Here is a 25539-nt window from a genome sequence, read left to right on the forward strand (position 1 = left end):
TGGGAAGGGAGTAAAGAAACAAATAAAATAAAACAAAAATTTGTTCACCCTCGAAGTGAAAGCTCCGAGGAGACCTTATAGAGAGTGGCGGCCTTCTGATACCTAAAGGGGGCCTACAGGAGAGCTGGGGAAGGACTTTTTACTAGGGCATGTAGTAATAGGATGAGGGGGAATGACTTCAAACTGGAAGAAGGTGGATTTAGATTAGATATTAGGAAGAAATTTTTCATTCTGAGGGTGGTAAAGCACTGGAACAGGTTTCCCAGAGAAGTTGTTGAGGCCCCATCCCTGGAGGTGTTTAAGGCCAGGCTGGACATGGCCTTGGGCAACCTGGTCTAGTGGGAGGTGTCCCTGTCTATGGCAGGGGGGTTGGAACTAGATGATCTTCAAGGTCCCTTCCAACCTAAACCATTCTGTGATATGATTCTGTGAATATGGAATCCTGTGTTTCTGAAGAAATCTGCGCTGAGACTGCTGGTTGTGAAGATGCAAGTAGGCTGGCTGGTTGTTGTGTGTTTAGTCTGGAGAAGGGAGCGAGTTTTGGGTGGAGAATTTAGAGAACATCTCCTTAATTTGCTTCTAGAGAGGTATTTTTCGCTTAAAAAAAAAAAAAGCCTTAAATGTTAGGAGGCTTGGAAACAATATATTAAAAAAAAAAAATTAATTTTCTTACTTGCACTTCAGATTCTGTTTTGGGAGTTCTTGAAATGTTAAGCCTATTCCTATGTGTACTGTACAATAGTGCTCTATACACGAGTGATCCTAGGTTTCTAAGCCTTCTACTTACAGCACTAATGAAATTATTATTTTTCTTTCTCCCCCTTCTCCTTTTTTTAAAGGGAGGCAGAGCCCAAGCATAAAGAAGTAATGCCAGTTTGTAGCTGATGTAGCAGATAGAGATAATGGGTTAATGTTGGCTTTTTATTTTTTTGAGGGCAATGCAAGCACTTTTTAAGTTTAGCAGCTTTTTAGGGAGGATGATTTTAAAAAAGGACCAAACAACCCCAAACAAAAACAACCTGTCCTGAAAAAAAAAAAAAAGGCGATTGTTTTGTATTGCTTCAGCTTCCTCTTTCTCTTTAGAGAACATCCTGGCCAACATTTTGTTATGCTCACATGTGACTTGACAGGAGCACCTAGTTGTTTTCTGATGTACGTGGTGTGTCTATGAGGTGCAGGGTGCATATGGTGGGGCTCTGGATTCCAGATGAGAAGACCCTTGTAAACACCTGTCTTTAGTGGAGACAAACTTGTATTAACCTGTTAGCTTTATATATCCAACATAGTAAAAAAATGTAGTTAATGAAAGAGAATTTAATCTTTAAAGTTATATTTATTTTAGATGGTCTACTGCTCTGGCTTCAGGTTAGTGCCCCTAGAATGTGACCTTCTTAAGCCCTTAGGCTGATAAAGATGTCACCATGATTACAGTAGGCTTATATTTATTCTTCCAGATAAGAAAGGAAGAAATAATTTCATGTCCCTCTATCCATCCCTGCAGTTGCAAGCAGTAGCTTAATAGCTGCCGCAGTATCTCTTTTCCCTAAATAGCCCATAATCTGCAGGAAAGTTTTGTAATATCCTCAGGGGCAGTGATCCTTCAAATTATAAAATAACTAAGACATTGTCATGCCTGCATCTTGTTATCTTGAGCAAGTGGTTCGTGAACAACCTGTTCCTTCGTTTTGGACAGAAACAAATTGAAAGTTGAGCTGTTTATATCCTTGTACGTACAACAATAGAGGTATGACTTCTTGGAGTAAATTGCAAACTTGTTAATAATAAAACCATGTCACCACATCTCATTAACCCTGGCATTGTATTATTGTTGTCAGAACTATGATTAGTACCAGAATTTTTCGGCTCTAGCTCACTTTCCATTCATGGTAAAAGCAAAACTGGAGGTGAGCTGTCTCCTTCGCATTGACCATCCCTCCCACTGCATCTACCCACAGCTAACCCACAGTGCTCCTCACGCTGCTGGAGCGGTGGGTGGGAGCGTGGGGATGGGTTCCCCTCTGCCTGCTGGGCATGAGCCTGCACACCCAACTGTGACTACACTTCCGTCATCCTTCATTCATCTGATTTAAAAGCAACATTCTCCAAAGGTTTATAAAGCTGGAGTGAGGCATTTAAAATTTACTGTGTTATATGGATGCATAAGTTACGGTGCTTGGGTATCTATTTTTCACCTCAAACTTCCAGTGGCTGTTACTCAGTTAAATTTGCTGATGTGTTGATATATTGTGTGAATACCTGGCCTTTACTCTGCACTGTTTTTTATATTCTCTCATATTTCCTCTGCATTATGAATTGGACATCTGCCCTTTTAATCTTTTCACAGCGAAACCCTTTGCATATCATTTATGGTCATTGCTTTTGCTAACTGTGCCGTCTCTCTTTCTCCTCTGAAAGAAAGCTGGTATTAGTCTAGCTGAAGCATAATTGTAAAGGGTATGTTCTGCTCTCAATCACTATCAGGCATCCACAAATCACTTGGATGTTTTCTTTATTCCTATCAGATGTCCAGGTTAGTGCGTATAAATGTGGGATTTGTTTATTTCTTGACCTGCTGTATTTTGCCAAGTCATATACTGCAAATCACTTGGTTCTGACAGCTGGATTAAATGTCCTTTAACTTGAGGTCTTATGGCCTCTCTTGCTGTGGTTTCACAGCCACAGACCTAAGGAAGGGCTGCAAAGAATCTGCTGCTTCACTTGTGTGAAGCTTGTAGAGTGAGCTGGGCTGGGGAGACAAGTCACCATAAAAATACTTGGTTTTGGCTAAGGCTAATTTTCTGCCTGCTAGCTGAACCCCACCGACAGGCTTGTGTAAACACTGTCGCTTATGTAGGTACAACAGAAAGGTGAGTGGACCCCAAAATACTGTCCTGATGTCAACTTAGTCAAATGCTTAATCTTTTGCTTTCGTTGTGGATTGTAGATTATAAAGGCAGCAGTGAGATCATTCATGCAGCATATTTCTTGAAGCTGACTGTAGTCATATTGCTCTGTACACAGATGGGCTTGGGCCATGAGCAAGGATTTGGTGCCCCCTGCTTAAAGTGCAAGGATAAGTGTGAAGGATTTGAGCTTCATTTCTGGAGGTAAGTGACACCAGATGTCTCTTAAGCTGTGACTCAGCACTGCAGATTTTAATGTATGTATGCAAATGTGTAAGTAACAAACTTCTGTTCCTTCTTTCAATTAAACTATTTGGATGCTTTAAAGAAGCTGTGTCTAGGTTCAGGGCCAGGGCTTCTCAGCTGCATTACAGAAGAGTGTTTAAGTATGTAATCACTTATGAACGTGCATTCCATCTGCACTGAAGTCAATGGAAGTACTTCTACTGAAGCATTTGCTTTAGCTTAATAAACAGTTGAAGTAGGTTTGTAAAAACATCTCTATCCCTACAGTAAGAGAGATGACAGGAAAGAAGTGTGCTTTATCTCAGTAATAAAATGCTTTCTCAGCTCCTGACCAAACACGTAAGCTTTGATCTGAGATTTTAAGTAACATTATCTGTTGAAAAAATGTTGAAACTTTGTATACATCTACAGATGACTGAGGGGGAAAGACATGTCATGATTTAAATAAGTTAGATAGTACTTGGCCTTGGATGATGCACTGTTCCTAAACCGGTAAGTGATGATAGTGGCAGTAAATAGTCTATGCTGTGTTCTGTGCCATTACTTCTGCAGAAGCTTTGTATTCCATTAAGACCTTTTTTGTTTAACTGAAACAAGATGTATATCTGTATATTTATGTATCTAGCTAGCCCAGTTCACTGGTTATACTGAGTGGACTTTAAGATATAGCTTAGTGATTCTGACTTTTTAAAAAGTTCTGTCTCAAAGGACATAAATTCATGTCCTTGAAAGGACATAAAAATGAATAATTGTTAGTAGTACTAGCACATGCTAGCAATGAAAACAATTGCGTTTCACCAATGCTATTTAGCTACAGTCATAACTGTATCTGCAGTAGGGTTTTATTTTGTTTTTTTAATGTAGTCGTACATTGTATGTAGTACATACGAGCCATAGTGGCATCAGGTGCAGATAAGGCCTACAAGATTTTAATTCTTTGCTCAAGCATTTGACTGCAGCTGAGACTCAGTTTAGACAATAACCAAACAGACCACAGCAAAACCTTGCTGTAAGTTGATGAGGATATAGCTTCTCTGTGATGATCTATAATATGTAGCTGCAGAAACAACTTACAAATAATGACATGGAGCAAGAAGTGGTAATACATTAATGAATAAACATGATCATCTAAACATAAAACAAATTATTAATTTATGAAAAGATACTCGTGTAGAGGTACTAAACTACAACAGAACACAAGTTAATGTGTATAGGTAATTCATTAAAACAGAACAAAACAATTGTAGGAGTAAATAGTGTTGGTTTATTCATGGTTAAATGAGAAATTATTTCACTTCCTACTTGAGAAAGCTGTTTGTTCCTAGTGTGATAGGGAAATCACAAGTGGGGGAGGAAAAAAAAGATTAGTCCAGTTAACTTTTTTCTCAACTCCTCCTTTTCATCCTTTTTCTTAGTTGCCATGGTTAGACCTTGTAATTCCTAGCTTATTCTTTAACAGGGAAGAACTTGGGATAAAAAGAAATAAATTGCCTCAAGTGATATAGTCACATGATAGCATGATTACCAAGTTAGAATGTGTCTCCTTCTGTGTGTGTATTTGGAGATATTTGTGTGTGTTTTTCTTTATACACATTTCACTATGCTCCTGTGGTTAGGGCTCATTGTGCCAGGTCCCGAATATGTAGCTTGTCAGAGCACTGTCTCCTAGAAAGCAAGAGTTTGTAGACAGCAGTGGTTTAAAGAGCAAGTACAAAAAAAAAAAAAAAAGGCATAAAACCAGTGGCTATTTAGCTAAGATTAAGATAGAATTTGGAAATTGAATCTATATAGGATAGACCAGGTAAATGAGGTGGCTGGAATTAGTCTGAGAAACATCATCCAGATGTCAGACAAATGTGGCACATGCTTCTGAAACAGTTGAAAAGTTAGCCATTGAGGCAATTTAAGAATGGATTAGAAAAATAGCTGTTTCTCCAGCAGAGCTGTTACTGGGGACAGTAAGGGTGTGAATCTGAAGTCAGAAATCAGTTTTCAAAGGAAAAATATATTAACATGCTTTGCATGAGATTTTGGGAGTCCACCACTTGAACAGAAAGGGATGGATCCCAAATACTTGGTCATTTAGTCACGTTAGCCTTAAACTCTCAAACTCTTTTTTAAGTAGAAGAAAACTGTAGCACAAGTGGACAGAATATTGTATTTATAACATGAATGATCAAAATCAGTCCAAATTTAATCACTAATTTCACTATTGCTCACCTGTAAAAGCTAAGTGTTGAAGTAGGGATTGTAGTTAGAGAAACTGTTACAAGTTGAGGGGAAGAGTAACTGGTGGGTTGACCCCAGCCAGCAGCCAAGCACCCACACAGCTGCTCACTCCCTGTCCACTCACAGCAGGGTGGGGGAGCAAAAGGAGTGAAAAGGAAGAACAAAAGTGAGAAAACTCATAGGTTGAAATAAAGTCAGTTTAATAGGTGAAGGAAGGTAGGGTGGGGGGGTGGAGCAAGTGATGCAAAGGCAATCACTCACCACCTCCTACCAGCAGATAGATGCCCAGGCAGTCTCCAAGCAGTGTCTGCTTTGATAGTCAGAAACCCTGCCCTCTTCATCCCCTGTCTTATTGCTGATCATGCCATTATATAGTATGAAGTATCCCTCTGACCAATTTGAGCTGGCTGTGCCCCCTCCCAGCTTCTTGCCTACCCCAAGCTTACTTGCTGAGGTGGGGACAGCGTCCAAAAAAAAGAAGCAACCTTTACACTGTGCCAGAAGTGCTCAGCAATAGCAGGTGCTATCAACGCTGGTTTAGCCACAAATCCAAAGCACAGCACCATACGGGTGTTATGTAGAAAGTCACCTCCATAGCAGCCAGATCCAGTACAGTAAGTGAGGCAGCAGTTTGCAGGTGGCAGTCCTTGCTGTGGTCTGCGTAAGGGGGACACTGCCCTCTCCTGGGTGGAGCTGAGGAGCTTCAGCACATCATGTAATTCTTAGCCCGATACAGGGAAGCTCCGATGCATCTCAAAGAGCTACGATGCAATTTATTTCTGTGCAAAAGAGCCTCAATTCTGCCTTCGGGGAGTCAGATTGGAAAGTGCATGAAAAAAATCCAAGTACATCTATGTAGCAGCAGGGTTTTACGTGGAGTTGCTACACTGTTCTCTATACCGGTAGAGTTTGGAAAATACCTCTTCTGAGGTGGCAACTGCTTTTTCAGCACTTTGTGCTGTAATTCTTGGCACAGCGTGTGGGATGGTTATAAAGGTGCAGAACTGTTAATTTAGGCTGGTGTAGAAATGGTGGTAAACAAAGCCCTTAGTAAAATTTGTTCCTAAATTTTGGAGTTCTGAAAGCCTCAGTGTTGTGAGCTGAACAGAAAATGAATACAATGAGAGCCACAGTCTGTAACAGTAGCTGAACAGTGAATAATTACCTGCTTTCTCTTAGTGTGTTAATAACTTTTGCTTTTAAATTGGTCCTCAGAATCATGCTTCCATCCAAGTGTTGCAGCAGCAGTGCGCAGGGTCTTCTCAGTGCAGCTGTTAAACTTCTTTCAGACTCCAAAACTGCCCTTGCAAAATTAGCAGGGCAGGCTGGCCATCAAAGACTGCCAGTCGGATAAATGTTTGCTCTCTGGGGATGCATTTCCCACTAGAGGGAGGTGTGGGATGGGAGTCAGAAGTTGCTAAAAGCAGGAGGGAAGGTTCTGATTTATCTTGGTTGTGTATATACCGGAAAGTGGTAATTGTCTCCAGTGTGGCTTGCCAAGATATTAAAAAGCTTCTGGAGACAAGAATCTTAAGCTTGGGAACAACCGTTTTCAGCATCTGGCTTCTCCGTACAGATACAATCCCTGGAAGGCAGGGAGAGTTTTAAGTTGGCTTTAGCGTCTTCTGATGCTACTGCTGACAGGCAAGTACCGAGGCATAGTTCAAAGCATTTGCAATTACTGTAGCTGCATTAATAGCAAGAAAATCTAACAGAAGGAAACATAGGAAGAGGTTATTCTTTCTGCATGGAGGACACAAGCCTCAGGACTTTCCAGGTATTTGTTGAGGGCTTCTCTGTACTTGCAGCTGCCACCTCCTGTCACTAGGAGCCACTGCAGAGCTGGTGTAGGAAGGGTCATGATCCAAATTATTTTTCCTCTCCATACACCAAAACATAGAAAAGCAGGAGGATGGTTGACACTTGGTTTTGGAGAAGGAGATGGAAGTCTTTGATCCTTGCTGTCAGTAGACATCCAGGACACAGGAATTCACTAGCTTGGGAGAGAGGGTAGAATCTGCTTACCTTCCTTCTTCCTCTTTCTACCCACTCAAGACCTGGAAGCAAGACGCAATCTACTAGATCTGTCTTTTACAGTGATGTGCAACTTCCAGTTCCACAAATTTTGAAGCTTCCTCCCTATCTTCCATGATTTGAATGGTAAAAGCTTCCCAAACTACTGAGATTTGGCTGGAGGAACATTTCTCTCCTTTGCTGAGGTCCTGAGAGCTGTGAACATGTAAGCAGGAGTCTCTAATACCTCCTTCAGCAGGGATCTTGCTGAATGTCCTCAAGTGAAGGGAGAATCTTTTTGACAGTGCAGATGAAAAGAAAAAGAAATTCTCACTGCCTGTCTTCTCGATAGAGCCAAAGGAGAGAAATTTAAGTCTATACATGTGTTTATATATATATATGTCTGTGTGCATATATAATAGCAACTGGTTTTCCTGGCACGTGAGGTGTTTGCTTTAACACAAAAAATAAAAATTAGGCATCAGTTATCAGACAGACTTTTGAAGTGTAAGTTTGAGGTAACAAGATGGGGTTGCTTCAGTAAGATAGCTGTATCATAGTCTAAGAAGTGACTAGCTCACCTATTCTAAGTAGAAGTAATTGACCATATCTCTTGGGCAGATGGGACAGTGACTAATGAACAGGACTCTGATTTGGCAACTTCATGGAAGAAGGTATGACTAAATTGTAAACAGTGCTCTGCAGGAAGAGTTATATGTGTAAATGTCAACTGGATATCTTTTAGGACTGGAAATTATTCAAGAAAAAGGTTTATAAATCAGGACAGGAAACCTTTTTTTGGCTGTTAGCAGTGTACAGACATCTTCATGTGGCTGAGATCCAGGGGAACGCTGGGGAGCCAGGGAAATGGCAACAGCCTCGGGGATTTTCCTTTGATTCACAGAGATACGCTGACATCAGTTGTGACTCATCATCTTTCTGGATGTTTTTCTGCTGTATTGGGAGACTTAATTAGCCACAAGGTCTAATGCCAGGGCCACTACACTTGTAATTTTGTAACATAGCCCCTGTAACAACTTCTTGTAAGCTCCACAAAGGCAAAAAGTCATTCACTTAATCTTGAAGGAGCAGGGAGATAACATTAGACTGAAACATACACAGTCAAATTCTTAAGTGAACCTGGGGTGGGGGAAATTAGCGAGTATCTCATTCTTTTCAATCCACATAGTAGTTCTATGTAGGTTTTCACCGTGGGATCCAGGAAGGACCTGAGGACAAGTTGTATGCTTTCACTTCTTTGCAAGTATCTGTTCATCTATTTACCAGGACAACAGAAAATCTCTCAAGGATACTGAAATGAAACATGTTAAGCCTTCAAGGTGGGACTGGGGATGATAAAAGCAATTGAGTCAGTACTCTCCTGGTTGGAAACAGAAACAGGATCTCAAAGCTGTTCTGCATTCTGAGAGAATACTACTGGAAAATAAATACACAATGTTATGACATAGCATGAGCAAAAATAAAGGTGCCCTTGTGGGTTTTTCGGCACATGTGAAAGTCTCAGGGGAGGAATTCCACCACAGCTTGTTGGGGATGGCTCTGGTCTCCAGGCTGTCGATGCTGCTTCACTCTAGTTGGATGCTCTACAGAGCGGGGAGAGCTACGCAGACTGTCACACTGCTGTTGTGACCGCAAGGGCAGTATGACAATATAAATCATTCTTAATGAGTTCTGTTTTGCAAGCAGAGCAGTTCTGGACAAGACTATACTGTACTTGCCTGAGTCTGTCCAGGTTACCTGAGAATGTCTGTTCGTTCACCAGTGTTATTAGATCACATCCTGTCAAGAGGCAAGACTAAAACTGGGCCTTACTATTGCTAAGGACTTAAGTTGAAGAAGTGAAGGGAATATCTGGTAAGCTATTGTTCAAATGGACTAACTGCTTGCGTTCAAGTTGCATGTGTGCTGTGAGGCATATAGCAGCTGCATGATGGTCATGATGTAATAATGAACTAAACTAGCAAAAAGTAAGGTCTGGTTCTCTCACCTAGTATTAGATCTCAAAGAAGACATGATTGAAGGTTGGTAGTAAGGTATAATCACGTGCACACCTTAAAAGATTAGCAAAGTGAATATAAATGGCTTTATTAGTATATTAAATAGTCTCTAAGTATTAGCTAGGCAAAGGACTCATGTAGACTGCTGAAGATCTTGCAAAATTTTATGTTGCTCTAATAGTAATGCATAGTACAGCATTTAGGCTTAATGGGCAATGCTAGTTCATGCTTGAATGTTTGGGTAAACTGAGAGACTTACAAAGTGCTTAGTGTTTACCACATAACTAGATAAGTATCAGCTTTGAAATTATGTGCATATTTCCTGTTGTGGGTATGAGTTGGAAGTCGTGTAAGCCATCAGAGAGCCTACACTTCAATTATTGATCTCTTTAGGTTTTTATGTGTTGCAAAGCGGAGTCTGTTCTGCTTAACGTTCTTATTTTGCTTGTTATTTTTAGAGGGGAGTGGCGCATTTCTATTGCAGAGTTAGCTGTTTTTATTTGGAGTGAGCTTCATAACTTAGCAACCATAAGTTACGGTAATCTATATAATCACATGACCAGGGCAGTGTCCATCACGCACTGAAATGCTGGTACCCTACATTAGAAACTGGTGTATATAGGTAGCGTGTATCTTTGAGGCTGGCTGTGCATCACTTCACATAGCCAGTTATATGCAGGTCCTCCTCCTTCCTTCGTTTCCCATCCCCTAATGGGCCTGCTGTAATCATGGCGTGTTCTTGTCAGGTACCTGTCAGATGCCATAAGATAAGGTGTGTATCTTGCCTTCAAGACTTCAGAAAGCAAGATGCAGAACAACGTTAGAGTTCGATGGGTTTTTGCAAGCAGGGTTGGGAAGCCTTTTATAGATAGTAGTTTTATGCTGTTTGCTATGTTGAGGAATGAATAATGGGGTAAAATATTACTCATTTCTCTTCAAACTCTAGAGATCCAGAAGCTTGATCTGTTTTCTTAGTCTGTACAAGAGTTTTTCATTAACATCCACCTTCACTAACTTCCATAGACTGCGGCTGACTGCTTTGAACTGAAGCTCTGGAGAAGCCATTAATAAATAGTAAACTAGCTTGTCTAATCCAAGGTTCTGTTTATTATATGTGAGTTGTTTAATTATGCTTAAGGTAATAAATTGCTATCTAATAGCCCTTAAGCAAGGGAGTTCAAATGTGTTGTATATGAAAGAATACCATTTCTATCTAAGTAAAGCCTTCTACCTTTTAAGGATGTTATCTGTGAAAATTCTCTGTACAACATGTGCCAAAGTACCTCTGACTTGATTCAGAGCTGTTTGAAAGGCTTTGTCCATATAAGCCTTTCACTTTTCTTTCGTCTTCTCTTTTAAATGCTGAACTTTGAACAGAACTTGGTGCAATTACACTGTATATATGGCTGTATGCATTTTTTTTTTCCTTTCTAGGAAATACTTGTTTCCACTTGATAGCAACCCTGTGATAAACAAATGTCACGCATACAATTAAATGCATATGAAGAAAATAGTATAGTGTGTAATTGTGAGTGTGTAAAGAGAACCTGAAAAACTAAAAGCCCCAGTGCATGGCTTCTGGGGGGGATCATGTTGATGCATGTAAGTTAATTCATGGGTTGCTACCCATAAAAAATCTGGTAGGTGGGTGATAACGGACATGTATGTGCATGATCAGTACTGAGATGTAACTGAAGGAATGATACAGTATCACATTCAAAATGCATTAGTGTAGCTGACTGATATCTATCTGATCACAATGTCTGTGAACAAAGAAGGTAAGTAATACAACAGGAGAAATAAAGAATATCCTCAAGAGGTGTTCAACATATTGCAGGAAAACTTGTATATTCCCTAATCAAAGCACTGAAACCAAGGTTTTGGGTTCCCAGTGATGTTATTACTAGGCACGCAGCTGGTGTGAGGTGTAGTTTTTCAGCCAAGACTGTAACTTTGTTGCTGTTTCTGTTAAATTTCAGAAAAATATGCCGCAACTGCAAATGTGGCCAGGAAGAGCATGACGTCCTCACAAGCAATGAGGAGGACAGGAAAGTGGGGAAACTCTTTGAAGACACAAAATACACAACCCTTATTGCAAAGCTGAAGAATGATGGCATTCCCATGTATAAACGCAATGTAATGATACTGACTAATCCAGTCCCAGCCAAGAAGAACATATCCATCAATACTGTGACTTACGAGTGGGCTCCTCCTGTTCAGAATCAGACACTTGTAAGTCCAACTCACTTTTACTTCATGTTCAAGGCAGGAGTTGATGGGAGATAGACAAGTGAAGCTTACCCGAAGGATGAATTTGCCTCTTGTAGTCATTCTGTGTGTACCTCTTTTCTTCCTCAAAACTGACAGTATGGTGTCTCTTAAATGAGTCTTGCCTGTGACATCTTGCAGATATGGATGCTTGTCTATGGAATTTCTTGAGAACTGGGGAGATGAGGTGGTTTTTAACAGAGAGGATTAAAAGGATTAAGCATTATCTGCCAAGTCCCTGGAGTCCAGTTTCTCTAACCTGCCTTTTTTAGTGCACTTGGAAAATTTGCATGGAGTGTGGGCTTAAAAGGAAAAAAAAAAAAACAAAACCACCACCCAAAAACAAACCCCAACCCCACAACAATTTCTCATTGTTTAAAGTTAAGGGGAACACTCAGTCTTGCATATAGCTTTTACTGTTTATGGTAAGAACAAGGTCAGTGTTGACATCTAAAAGAGCAACTCTCTTCCAGTATGTTTTCAGCTGAAGTAGATGAGATGATAGATAGCCTTCTGAGGGTTTTGCTTCACTTTTCAAACTTTGATTGCTAATTTACTGTACTGTAGTGTTGTGTGATCTGTGCTGGAATTACATTCTCTGACCTACTTCTCAAAATATCCTTTTTCAGTGAATTAATCAAACCTTGCGCATCTAAATTGACTTGTTACTTAACATTCAGTTACCACTTTGATTTTTAGGCTTGTCCTTGCTTTATTAAACTAGAGAATTTTTCTTTATTTAGCTAGAATTATTTTTGCAATGGGCTGTGTGCCTCAGGCAAACAATTTCAGCTTCTACTTTTTAAAGCTATACTGATGATCAGGAGTTCTATATAGCTTTGAAGAGACAAGGTGCTGTGTAAATGTTAATTATTGTTTACTCTGAGAAGTAATAAATCTGTTCCATAAAAGGCTTAAAAGGAAGCCTGTCTCTTACTCTGGGAAGAAGCCAATTAATGCATCTGCTGTATTTTATCTCTATCTACTGTGTTTTGGGAACTTAACGTTTATGGAAAGAACCTTGTTTTTGACAAATCTGACTGTCGCTAACAACAGTAGAGATGATTATAGTCGCGTGTTTGCTTAAAAGGATGGGTCTATAGTTGAAGTGGCATCTGATATCTAATTCCTCCTGGTTCAGGCTAGACAGTATATGCAGATGCTACCAAAGGAGAAGCAGCCTGTTGCTGGCTCGGAAGGCGCGCAGTACAGGAAGAAGCAGTTGGCTAAGCAGCTGCCCGCTCACGATCAGGATCCTTCGAAATGCCACGAGCTCTCCCCCAATGAAGTTAAGCAGATGGAACAATTTGTGAAGAAGTACAAAAACGAGGCACTTGGTGTAGGGGATGTCAAGCTCCCTGGTGAGGTGGAAACGAGAGCTACTGAGAAGAATAATGTGAACAATGGTGACAGAGGCACCTCAGCTGCTGTAGGAGCAATGGATGACAAGTCCCCAGATCAGAAGGCATCTCAGTATGTAAGTATAAGAAAGATAAAACAAGAAGGTATATTACCATCCGAGTGCTCTCATTGGTTGTTTTAATGCAATTAACTTGTTTGTTAACTTGGAATAGTGAAAATCTGGGGTGGGGGGAGAGAGAAGGGGAACTGGAAAACATTGTGAATGTCTGGACAGAACCCTGGTTTCTGACTGTATTTAGTGCATTGCAGCAAACAACTTCCCAGGTGACCTTTTCATCCGCGTTGCAAAAACGTGTTAGCTTGGACATATAGCAAGGTGGCTTTTACAGAATAATAATCAAGAAACTTGTATAGTCTTACGGACTGATTGTTGCACTTTTCTCCTCTTGAAGAGTTTAATTTTGGAAGCCAGTTTTCTCCACTTTCTTGGAAGAGCACCAAACTTACCCACTTGACCAACTGTGTTTAAAATTAAATGAAACTGAAAAATAATAAAGTAACGCCTCTCCCTCCCACTTCCAACAAGCCAAGCCACGTAACGGCTGTTTTGAGTAGCCTTCTTTTCATATTCAGATCTTTTTTTTTTTTTTTCCTTCGGTCAATTTTTTTTTCTTTGGCATCTGATTTCTGTCTTGTAATAGCTCAACAAAAAATAAGGTATGTAAAATTACCCAATTTTCATTGATATTTCTAAAACTATAGCCTGAATAAGGTATTTCTGACATAACTTACTATCTTCTGCTGTGCATGTCTCAGCTACCAACTATGAATACAAAATAGGGGTGGGATTACTGAAGTAACATTAAATTAGTTTAGTGAAGGTAGACCTTTGCTTCAGAGTGTCAAAAGATCCTGTAACTTGATTTCCAGAAATGTTGCTATTGTATGTCTGAATTGCAAAAACTATTTGTCTCCAGGTTACCTACAGAAAACAAATATATGAATTCTAGATGGAGATAAATGTTGTAGAATTGTTGGTTGTAGAATATGGCTTTCAGTATTATTGGGGGGTGTTGCGTGCTGCTTTCGGTGTGTTTTCGTTGTTTGTTTAAACTGGCACAGTATATTGCTTCTTGTGTAATTGATATGGAATATAAAATTAACACTGAAGTTTTAGCTTTGAACATGCTCACTTACCTTCATCAGTCATATTTTGTGCCATTTGGTTACCTGTAGCTATTTTCCAAAATTAATTATTCAGTTATTTTTGCCATTATCTTGTCGTGGAGATTCTAAGATACTTAAAAGGTATTTTATCGTGGCTTGATGAGGTTGCTGTCATTTTGTATAACCCAGCAAGGAAAGCCGGGTTTACTTTAGCTTCACCACAGCAATTCTTCACTTGCCTCCTTGAGAAAAACCTACAGAAATACATACCTTGCATTGTACCCTGCTGGCCAACTGGCTTGGGCTACGTTAAGTCAAGGGCAGGAGGCACTCTCTCCTCTTGAGTAACTGTATCCAAAGGTGCTTCGTTTCTACATTACACCTATTTATCACTTCCAAAGTTCTCTTTACTCAAGCACCTGAGTATACCTCCTACTGTTTAGGCCAGGCATATCTCATCACTGTGTGCAGTGATTTAGAAAGAGGCTTAGAAGTGTTTAATAATGTAAGTTAACATTTGAGTTGCTTATCTGTTTGGTACTGAGTTTACCCTGGGCTAAATAATCTGGATTTAGATATATTATTGTTAATTGGGTTTTTTTTTTTGTTCTGATTTCTGCAATGTGACTTAGTCTCAGCTATACTCTGTAGCATTATTTCAAATTGTTTTTTTCAGCAGTTCAAAATAAACCAGTACAGAGAAGAGCTTTTAAATACCTTGCAGAAGAATTGCCATGCTTGTCTGTGCTTTTTTCTATCCACTAGTGCTGCATCTTTGTTCTCCAAATTTTCTTGTATGTTGTCTTTCAAACTGAATCTGAAAGCACGTATTCCTGTAGCTGTGGTAAATAGCTCTGAAATAGATCTCTTGAAAAAATAATTTTTATTGTAGGAATAGATTGCAATTCTTTTAAACATTTCTTTTTTAAAAAAAACCCAACAAACCACAAACAATCGGGTCTCCACTATTAATGTAAATATACCAGTAGTAATTGCCTCCCTGTTTAAAAAAAAAAATACTTTACCATGATTAAAAGCTGAATAACAGAAAAATGGATATTCGGCATATTTTCATCTTGTAAAGAATCAAATATCTTTATGCACTTTTTAACCACCTAGGCTGGGGATGTTGCAATTGGTAGTAAATTGTCTTGCCCTACTAAACCTTCCAATTGACTCGTCTTGGAGTATGAAGTCTAAAGTAGAAAGAGGAGTCAAAAAACGTTATATACATACATCTTTACACTTCCCTTTTCATTAGTTCCCCTTTCATTCTGTTTCGAGCTGCTCTTCCTCCCCTTTGGATGTCTTTCTGTGTTATTTATGTCTAAAACAAGCACAGGGATCTGATCAATGTGCCTTACAGCCAAGACATTTAATAAATAATAAATAAATAAATAAAAACAAAAACAAACCAAAGCCAAAAGTCAAACAACAAAAACCAGATATATACACACACACAATTGAAAACTGAGGCCATTTGTGGCTGGGCTTGTAGTGATGTGAATCATAGGGAAGACTTTCCCAGGATGTTCAGTCTAGTCCACAGACCTACTGGAGTGCAGGAAATGCCAAACCGGTGATTAAACTGTAGATTAAAATTTTTGTTTCAGTAACATAAACCACCTGTGTTTTTTGACTTGATGACAAAACCCTCTCTGCAAGCAGGTATAGGACAGAAGACTGACTATAAGCATTTTGGAACTATTTGTAGAGTAGTTGCATTCATAAACTTCGTAGTCCCTTTTCCATAATCACTCTCCCCATCCGAAGATCATTAAACACAGACTGTTGAGCAACAGCCATGAGGGATTAGCATCCCTAGAACACAGCTTTGAACGGAATGAGTTGGAAATATTCACTTTTTTTTTTTCCCTCACCAGTGATGCAGCTATTGCTTGATCTTCTCACGATCTATATAATACAGCCATTTTCTTGTCATGTGTTCTCGTCTTAGTCTAGTCAGTTAGCTTTGGAGGCTACTTATTATTCTGTCCTTATTCTTGAATATGCATAGAACATAACATGAATTTTAGTTGCGTGGGTTTTCTTAAGAACTGGACTGTAGTTGCAGGAATTTGAATATGGCAAAATACAGTAATCCATTTAAGTAGCACTAGTGCTATGTCAATAGAATGTACATCATCTTGAATTGCTTAGTTAAACCTGTGCTGTGGCATCATGTCACACTACTATCTGATCATGGGAGTAAACATTCTTTAATTTCAGTCTGGGAAGGTGGAATTTATCAAATACATCAGTAATATGTAATTGCTATAGATGTACCTCTTCAAAGACTTATTTAACTTGGCAATAACTTCTTTCCAGTCCTGCTATCGCTGCAAACTGAACATGAAAGAAGGTGACCCAGCTGTCTACGCAGAACGTGCTGGATATGACAAATTGTGGCACCCAGCTTGTTTTGTCTGTTGCACCTGCAGTGAACTTCTAGTAGACATGATCTATTTCTGGAAGAATGGTAACCTGTACTGTGGAAGACATTATTGTGACAGCGAAAAACCCCGCTGTGCTGGATGTGATGAGGTAAGAAATATCCTAGTCCTTTGTTTTAGCACACAAGTTTGCTCCTGTGAGAAGTGAATATAATTTCTAGTGAAACATTTCAGCGCAGGGCCACAATGTGCCTTCATCAGTTTTAACTGATCATAGTTGCAAGGAACAGAAATTGGTACAGACACTCCACATTCTGGAAGATCCATAGTTTGCTTTGGATTTGGTGGGGATTTTGTGTGGTCTACGTGGACATAGGATGTAATACATGAGTTGAAATTCTACGAAAGTCCCAATTATGCAGTTGTTTCCTCAGGAAGGGCACTAGGGGGAGCGCCTGGCTAAATTACACCTTGTGCATCGTAGAGAGAACAGCCTGCCTGGTGGCTTTGGCATCTATTGTCTCTTAATAAACAAAATGGAGCCTTTTGGGAAAATGTCTAACAAGTGAATGCATTCAGTTTTATTGTTGAAATAATTTGAAACAGTGGAATCACCAGGAGTTTCTTGGAAATTGCAAAACATCCTGAGGATAGCTTTATCAAAGGAGATGCTATTCAAATGCATATATTAATATTTGTTTGTATCTTCTTCATAGCTAATATTCAGCAATGAATATACTCAAGCGGAAGGCCAAAACTGGCATCTGAAACACTTCTGCTGTTTTGACTGTGATTGCGTTTTGGCTGGCGAAATCTATGTAATGGTGAATGACAAGCCAGTCTGCAAACCCTGCTACGTGAAGAACCATGCTGCGGTAAGATCCATACAGATATGTCGGTGCTGTGCAGGGAGGGAACGTACGTCTGTGGAGCCTGAAACTCTTACTTTCTCCCAGCGTGGGAGCATCTGAAGAGTAGAAATTGAACGCAAGTTCAGGATCAAGTCAATCATCTTTCCCCTTTGAAAACAAAAGCAGACAAGTATTTTGTCAATTCATAAACTGGAACAAAAGCCACGGGTGGAGGGGGGAGGCAATTCTGAAAATAACTTTAACTTGGCCAGTGCTGAAGCAAGATTTTTGTAACAGGAGGAGTAAAGTAGGTGAAGATGAACAACACTGCGAAATGTTTAGTTCGTGTCAGTCCTAGTTCATTGTGACCAGTGGGATTCAACTTCAGCTGGTCTGCTGAAAGCCTGTAGTGGCAACCGCAATCTGGGTACTTTGTTTCTTTGTATGTCTGACCACGTGAGTTATAAAGGGGAGTGACTGACTGGATAAAGCTAGGAGTTTGGGAAAGAGCGGCAGTTCTTGATTCCTAGTTATGCTAGACACTCTAATCTGTGATGATGGTCCATTCATATCTACCTGTTAACTAGCTATTAGTTGAGAGTTCAGTCTAATGTGCGTCTAGACTGTTTATAGAGTTAATGGAGGGGGAAAAACTATCATCTCTAGCTGGCAGTTAATAATCTTCTGAGGTAGGTGTGAGGATTTATCTTTCCCAGAGGCTTTTTTTCTTCTTAAAAAATAAACTTATGTGAGATCTAAATGATACTTTTTGACAACCAGATTTTAAGTTGAATTGCATCCAAGACTTCCCAGTAACCTTTAATTCTTTAGCATTGCTTTACAGCTGCCAATGCACAGGAAGTTTTGTAAGTAATCTTTTCAAATATATGGGTTAATGTATGAAAATCTGTGCTGTTTGGCATGGCAAGTTTTTATCATTATATAGGCATTAGGAAATCCTAACGTCATAATTGTCTAAGTGTAATCCCAGCAGCAACTAACTTCTTGTGTGCATTTTATTATTTTATTTTGTGTCCTCAGCTGCATTTTGATCAGAAACTCTGTTTTAAAATTAAAGGAAAATAAGAAGCTGGAGACTTATTTCAAATACTTCTTTTAACATCTGTCTTTCCTCCAAAAACATTGAGGAATTTCAGCTTTTATTGTCCTTGTAGAGAGGGTGTGTATGCTTCATTTAAGTGTCTCTTTGTTTCTGAACAGATCTGCCAAGGCTGTCATAATGCTATAGATCCAGAAGTTCAGCGTGTGACATACAACAGCTTCAACTAAAAAAAGGAATGCTTCTTGTGTTCCTGTTGCAGCAAGTGTCTAATTGGCCAGAAGTTCATGCCGGTGGAAGGGATGGTCTTTTGCTCAGTGGAATGTAAGAAAAAGATGATGTCTTAAGAGAAGACGTGCACAGAACCAAGCATTGCTGCGTTCCAAAGGCTCTTGCATTTCTACTGTAAAATCTAGAGTATCGGGGCATTTAAAGTTATTGAAAGTATTAAATAGCATTTTCCCAAAGATTTTTTTGAATTACTAAAACTTGATATGTAATCTTCCTTTCTTAGCCGTAATAATACTTTCTTTTTTTGGAGTATTGTTCCTGAGTCTTATGTCAAATGACTTCATACCCCGGAAATGTAAGAAAATGTGTTATGAACTACACACACTTTAAGGGAGCTCTTCACTGTGAAGGATCTTCTTGCTGTATCTTGTCTAATGGAAAAAGAAAATGTGAAAATGCTCCAATTTTTCGTGTTTTTTTTTTATGGTAAATGTAACTCTTCCACTTTTGGTTTCACTAATTTATCATTTTTATAGTTTCCCTGCTTTCATCAAGCACTTTAGACAAAATGATCAGCTTTACCACCGTGTACGGTTTTGTTCACTTGACCTCAAGTATGCAGGGAGAATGAAGCTTAAAAAAAAAAAGTTGCCTGTAATCATTTGCTTGTTGTTGACACATGGGCATGTGTTCTTGAGGGATAGTGACTACTCTCACATCTAGTTTGGAAAGTAACTCTGCACCAGTAGAAAACTGTATTGGCTCATGTTTCTCTTAGAACTGTTCATGCTTGGAAAAGTTTTCATTTTATAAATATTGAAATTACTTTACAGATATTTTTCTTTTTTGGGGCAGGAGGTGCAGAGAAAATATGAGGAGGTCTTGCGTAGATTAAAGATGTAAAAATATCCACCAATGTTAGTGGGTGTCACTTGTATCCTTTCAGAACTGGCTTCTGTTGTTTCATGAATGTTCTTTTTATAAATTGTGCCTTCTATCAGAGGGACATGGCACACAATACTGTATGCATTTCCAAGAATGTAATTCTGCTGAAGGATCATACTTAGACTTTTGATTTGTTAGTTCTTAACCAAAGCATAAAGAAGTCTTTCCCAGAAGATTTCCAGTATTTGAGTGAAAAAAATCACAGCTGTATGTTAGCTTTGCTTACTAGGTAAACCAAATGTGTGGTTCTCTTTCTTTTTCTTAAGAATTACAGATCTACAGTGAAACTTGTTAGCTATCTTTGTGCTAGTAAATGGAGAGTCTTTGGCCTAAAAATAAAAAATAAAAAAAATCTATGCAAGTCTTATGTTCAGCTCTTTTTAAGTTTGATGGTGGCTGTATTGTAACACTTAGAAATAAAAATTAGTGTTGTTCACTTGAGTTGTCTACTAATTCTGTTCTTGTTGAATCCCCTTTAGGGGAGTGAAAGAAGGGGAAATGTTTCCATACTTCTCTAGCTTTGACACTATTTAAAAAGAAAAACTTAAGGCCTGTATTACTGTAAAGTGCTTACTGTCTTGTGTAATATTGTTGATATGCTTATAGGTGCAAGGCAATGGGTCTTGTTTTGGTGTTGTGTATTTGTTGAAACTTAGTGTGAATTTACTTTTTGTTTGTGTAAACTATGGCCTTAATTATACTAAGACAGCATGAAAAGTTTTGAATTCACACAGGTGAGCTAATGTGCTGAGAAAATAGTGCATTGTGATACTTTGCGTACTGCAAAAATTAGACCCTGCTGTGAGATACATACTTTGTATGTTGTCTAAATTGAGGTATAAACTTTAGGTCCATGTTCTGGAAGCCTGTACAGCTTTTTAAAAAAAAAAAAAAAGTGTATGCCTTCCAGCTTATGCCAATGGGGCTGTGTTCTTGCCAGATTCTCAGTTTTAAAAGAGGGAAAACCAGGATACCTCAGTAAGAGAAGGTATTTCCATGTTTCCATTTAAGTGCTCCTTAATCTGTAGCAGCTGTGAGAATGCTGTGAGAATGTCATTGGGGGGGTAGGATAGGGGTTATTTGGGGTTATTTAATTATTATCTCTATGGGTTTATTTAATTACTGTCTACAAGGCTGGGTTTTACTTGTCTTGAGTGCATCTGTCCTCACCCACTTAGTAACATCTATTCTAGAAGATACAGCTGATCTTTATAAAGGACTCTCTCTGAAATGCTGCTGTGTAACTTTCCTGCCCCTCCCTTGTAACAACTCTATTTCTCCTTATTGTGATTGCTTGCACTGATGGCAGTCTTACTTTTCACTGTAAATCTCATTCTGTGCAGTTCTGTTTATCAAACTTTATTATTGTGTAACCTTCATTTAAAAGGATGAGCAGGCACTACCTTGGGACTTACTCATTCCATCAAGACAGAGTTGCTAAGGCAGTTCATGTCAAACCAGACATCTCAATAGTCCGTCATCCTCTGGGCCTGGCTTTTTTCCATGCCTCTTCTGAACCTGCTGGCTTGCTGTCTTTCACTAGCTCTCTTCCTGAGAAGCTTAATCTTCCCTTGCCTGCTTGATCCCTTCTGGCTCTCTTCCCTGGAACCTGATGCATCTAGGTGCTTCTGCTGGGGTAGCCAAAGTTTAATCTATGTCCATGCAGTAATTGGGAAGGATCATGTCATAGGAAGGTCAAGTGTAATGTGCAGATGATACAGAGATGAGACAAAGATACTGCTGTGTGACTGCACAATAGATCAGAAGATGATTAGGAGCACTAAACAGCTCTTGTAATGAGCTAGGAAGGAATTCATGTTCCTGAAGATAATGCTTTTGGTGTTAGCTGAAAGATACATCAACATACTGGAGCTTGAAAACAAGCATTAAGGAGATCTCCTTCTCTCACTGCCATAATAAAAATTTTGGCAGTTAAGTGATGTTTGGGGGTTTTTCCTCTTGTATTTTTTGGCTGTTTTATCATAGAGGTCCCTTTGGATCTATTTATCTTAGTAAGCTAAGAATAGAAGCTGGAAGGCTTTGCATACTTCAGTAATAAAAGTATGTACTTTGCAGATGAAATTCTGAACTCAAAGTATGAAAGTTGAAGTTCTACCCTTAGGAAAAAAGCTTTGGTAAGAAAGGCCTTATAAGCACTTGTTACACAACAACATACTCTTCAGAAATAGTTAATTGGCTACAAGAAACAGCCTGAAGAGGCACTTAGCCAGCTCTATTTATCATGTCACTGCAGAGTGACGTATTTGATTTTTTAAATTTTTCACATATTGAGCACCAAATGAAGACAAAGATTCACAGCAGAAGACAAGTTTGGCCTTGTCACTATCAGCATTTGTGAGAAGGAAAAGCCCAAATGCACCTTCAGGATGTAAATTTCTGCCTGTAAGCTCTAGGTTCTGTTGCATTTTATGTGGCCACTGTGACAGTATAGACTGCTGTGACCCAAAGCTTGAGTTTTTGGAGTAGAGTTGTGTTTTTAGCAACTGGCTGTGAAGAACAAATAGGGTTATACAGTAGAACAATGTACCAATAGGGATTAAATTAAAGTAGGGTGTAGCTTAAACCACGGCAGGAGAGGGCACCAAAGAGACCATCCTGTCGTTGTCCTAATGACACCTGGGAACGTGATTGTTCTCTTCCATGTGGCAGTGGCAGAAGCCTTTTCAAACAACCCCTGAAATTACCAGTTTTTTGTCCATTTTTTCCCTGAAATTTTGAAATTTACCACCAATAGGGATTAAATTAAAGTGGGGTGTAGCTTATTTTTTCCCTGAAATTTTGAAATTTACCCAGTGCCCAAAAATTACAGGCAAGGTGCAGTGACTATTGATGGAGACTATTGCAAAGTCTTGCTTCACTCAACCAACCTGTTTGTAACCTTGGCTGGAGCATCGAGGTATTTATATACCTGTTGGTTGGCCGCAGAGCCCAGGAGCCTTCGCCAGCACCAGAAGGCCCACTGGACAAGCACTGCAACCCAGTCTCCTCTGTGCCCCGAGAGCAAAGGAGGTCTGTGGCACTCTGAGCACAGGTAACTCCCCATGCTTTTCCAGAGATAAGGATGTTTATGCACATGATGCTGCCTTTTAGCACACTTAAATTTTAATCTTTTTTTTAACCACTTAATACACTAAAATTTACTTATGTATGTCATTCTAAATATTAGTGCATTAATTGGAGTCTTTACAGTCTGGATCAAGAAAAAGTAGTAATGCCATTGTAGCTCTTACGGTAAGAAGAACAAGGTTTTGGGTTTATGATTGGGGTATTTTTATGACTTACTCCTACAAAAATACATTTTATGTGAAGTCCAGGCAAACCATTTCCTTTCTCGGGGAAGAGGTAAAGTCAAAGGAGAGTCGGTACTATACACGATGGGGGACACTCTAGCATACAGACACAGTTAGCTTTGGATTTCATGTGGCCTCTACTGCTATTATACAGTCAGAAGACAATATTGCCTTTTATTTAAGGAAGAGTTATCCTGCCAGCCTGTAAAGTCCAGGCTGGCAAAGGCTTTGCAAAAACTTTAAAAGACTGAAGTTAAATAAATGCTTCTTTGAATTAGTAACAGATATTTATTCGTGGTAGCACTAACCTGTAATTTTTATTGAGATTACAATTGCATCTCAAACTTATTATGGTTATACATATGCTGAAAAGAAAAATATACTTTAAGCACCTTTTTATATGTATGTTTTATCACTGGAAATCTAACATCTGTGTCTCTTAAAATACATCCTAATGAACAACCAACACAGTAACTTCCCCTTTTCCTGCAGAATCCTAGGTTTTGAGTGTTACAGAACATGGTTGATGGTGTGAAGCAAAATTATCTGGCTTTGCTGAAGTAATGACCATTAGCACAAAATTATTTACATTCAAGACTAACTTGAGGTGCTTGGAAGCTCTAGGCCACCCCTTCCCAGAACAGTGCATGAGGTAGGGGTGACAGGATGGTAATACTTGGTTCAGTAACCTCTGCCAAGTTCAGTGGGGGTTTGGGATGCTAGAGCTAGCAATGAGTGGCAAACAGGAGGTTGGCAGTCCAGGAAAGACTCAACAATTCAACTAACAGCAGGCTCTCCAGGGGAGTAGGGGCACAACGGCTGCCCTGTGAGAACAGGATGAAGAGAGCTAGTATAAGGATGCAGCAGTTCAAGGGCAGGGACTTGCTCCAAAAATCTGAGATTTCCTGTATGATGTCCTCATGTCCTAGGTGTGCTTTCCCACCACAGCAGAGCCCCATACCTTGTGGGATCTCAGTGGAAAGCCATCATAAAAATCACCTCCACGAGAGCAGTCCACTGGGTCACTGGGGCTGACGTGGTCTCCTTTCCCAGCCCAAGCAAAACACTGTAAGAGAAGAGCCCGATCTGATTCGCATCAGTGTATATAAATGTTTTTGTGTGTAGTGGAAGAGGACGTGACAGGCCAACAGAAAATCTTTTGCTAGGCCTCCACACCTCTTCATGTGTTTTACCCTAGAACTGACAGGAACCCAGTCCAGCTGCTGGTGTAAGGCCTGCTGCCCACATACCCCCATACTCCTCGAGCACAAACATTATTTTTAGCATAGTTTTTCTGTGTGAAACACAGGGAGGGTGCGTTCACCTTCTTTTGTATGTCTGGATGACTGAAGCATTTGCTTTCAGAAGTGGGAAGTCTGGATGCGAGGTTGTCTTCAAGCATTTCAGATCCAAATTCTGCCTCGCACCATCTGGGAGAATGTCCCGCTCATTGAGCTGTGGTGTCACCTCTGGGCAGGTGCTTTTCAAGATCACACAGAGCTAGATTTCTGATTTTTGCCTTGCAAATAGCTGCTTGGTAATGGTATAAAGCTGGAGACTCTCCACACTTACAAAGGCTGTAAACGATCATCCACTTTCACATGTTGCATCTATCACTCTATTGCTTCTAAGTACTGAGGCCAAAAAAGCCTACAGACCAGCACCTTCTGAGTCTGTCTTTACTCACTCCTTCAGTAAATAAGTAAATTGAGTTTATTCATTAAGTGTAAGGCTTGAGAATGGTGCTTATTAAAATTAAGTGTACTGCCAAAGAGGTCCCAGAGGTAGGTGTTAAATGGAAAACAAATAATCTAAATATCATCAACGATCCAGGCAAAGTGGAGAGAAAAAAATTCAGTCAAAGTACTGAGAATGACGTGCTCATTTTTTCAATGTCTTTATTGACAAAGCAAGGGATAAAAGAGCTTTAGGGGACAAAAGTCCAAAACCATCTGATTCAGGACTAGGCTCAGACCGTAGATTTCCACCCTGCGTTTGTGGCTTAAATCACCAAAAATGATCCAGATGTTTTTTACTTTGCACTCTGGCGAGCACCAGGGCAGTACCTGCTTCACTGTGCCACCAGCGGAGTACCAATGCTCTTTTGTCGTTGCTATGAGCAATCATAACAAAATATAACAGATCAGTTTCCCCCATTGCCTCCCCACTAAACAAGTGAAAAATGACCCAAATAAGAGGATGTTTCTGCTACAGATTAAGCCCAGCATTGTTCAGATTTGGCTTCAGGCCTAGCATTGTTGTAGAAAACTTTTGCACCCACTTTATGAGAAACTAGACAAGCTTCATGCATTTGTTAACTTTTCATTTGTTAAAAAAGTGTAGGGTCACAATAAAATATCAGGAGTATTTATTGGTTGCCCTGGATGAGTCGTTTACGTGAATCAAGACTTGATTTTTAAGTTCCCAGTAATTAAAATATTCCAGCAGCCGCATGATGTTCTTCAGTCACCCAGCAGATGCCGTCTGTGCTACGCTGAGCACGCGTGCTGCTCCCACAGGCAAGTCCCTGGGAAATACTCAG

The 25539-nt window shown here is 39.6% G+C and overlaps 1 protein-coding gene across 1 annotated transcript; it reads left to right on the top strand.

Moving 5' to 3' along the window:
- Window positions 1-3021: 3021 nt before the first annotated feature.
- On the top strand, window positions 3022-18857 carry TES (testis derived transcript (3 LIM domains)). The gene is given in 6 exon segments (XM_009887078.1): window positions 3022-3107; window positions 11389-11641; window positions 12819-13154; window positions 16535-16750; window positions 17316-17474; window positions 18672-18857. Coding segments are annotated over 6 exon segments (1236 nt in total).
- The last annotated feature ends 6682 nt before the right edge of the window (window positions 18858-25539 follow it).

The sequence above is a fragment of the Charadrius vociferus genome, unplaced genomic scaffold (assembly GCF_000708025.1).
Source record: "Charadrius vociferus isolate BGI_N301 unplaced genomic scaffold, ASM70802v2 scaffold906, whole genome shotgun sequence".
In the NCBI taxonomy this organism is placed as follows: Eukaryota; Metazoa; Chordata; class Aves; order Charadriiformes; family Charadriidae; genus Charadrius; species Charadrius vociferus.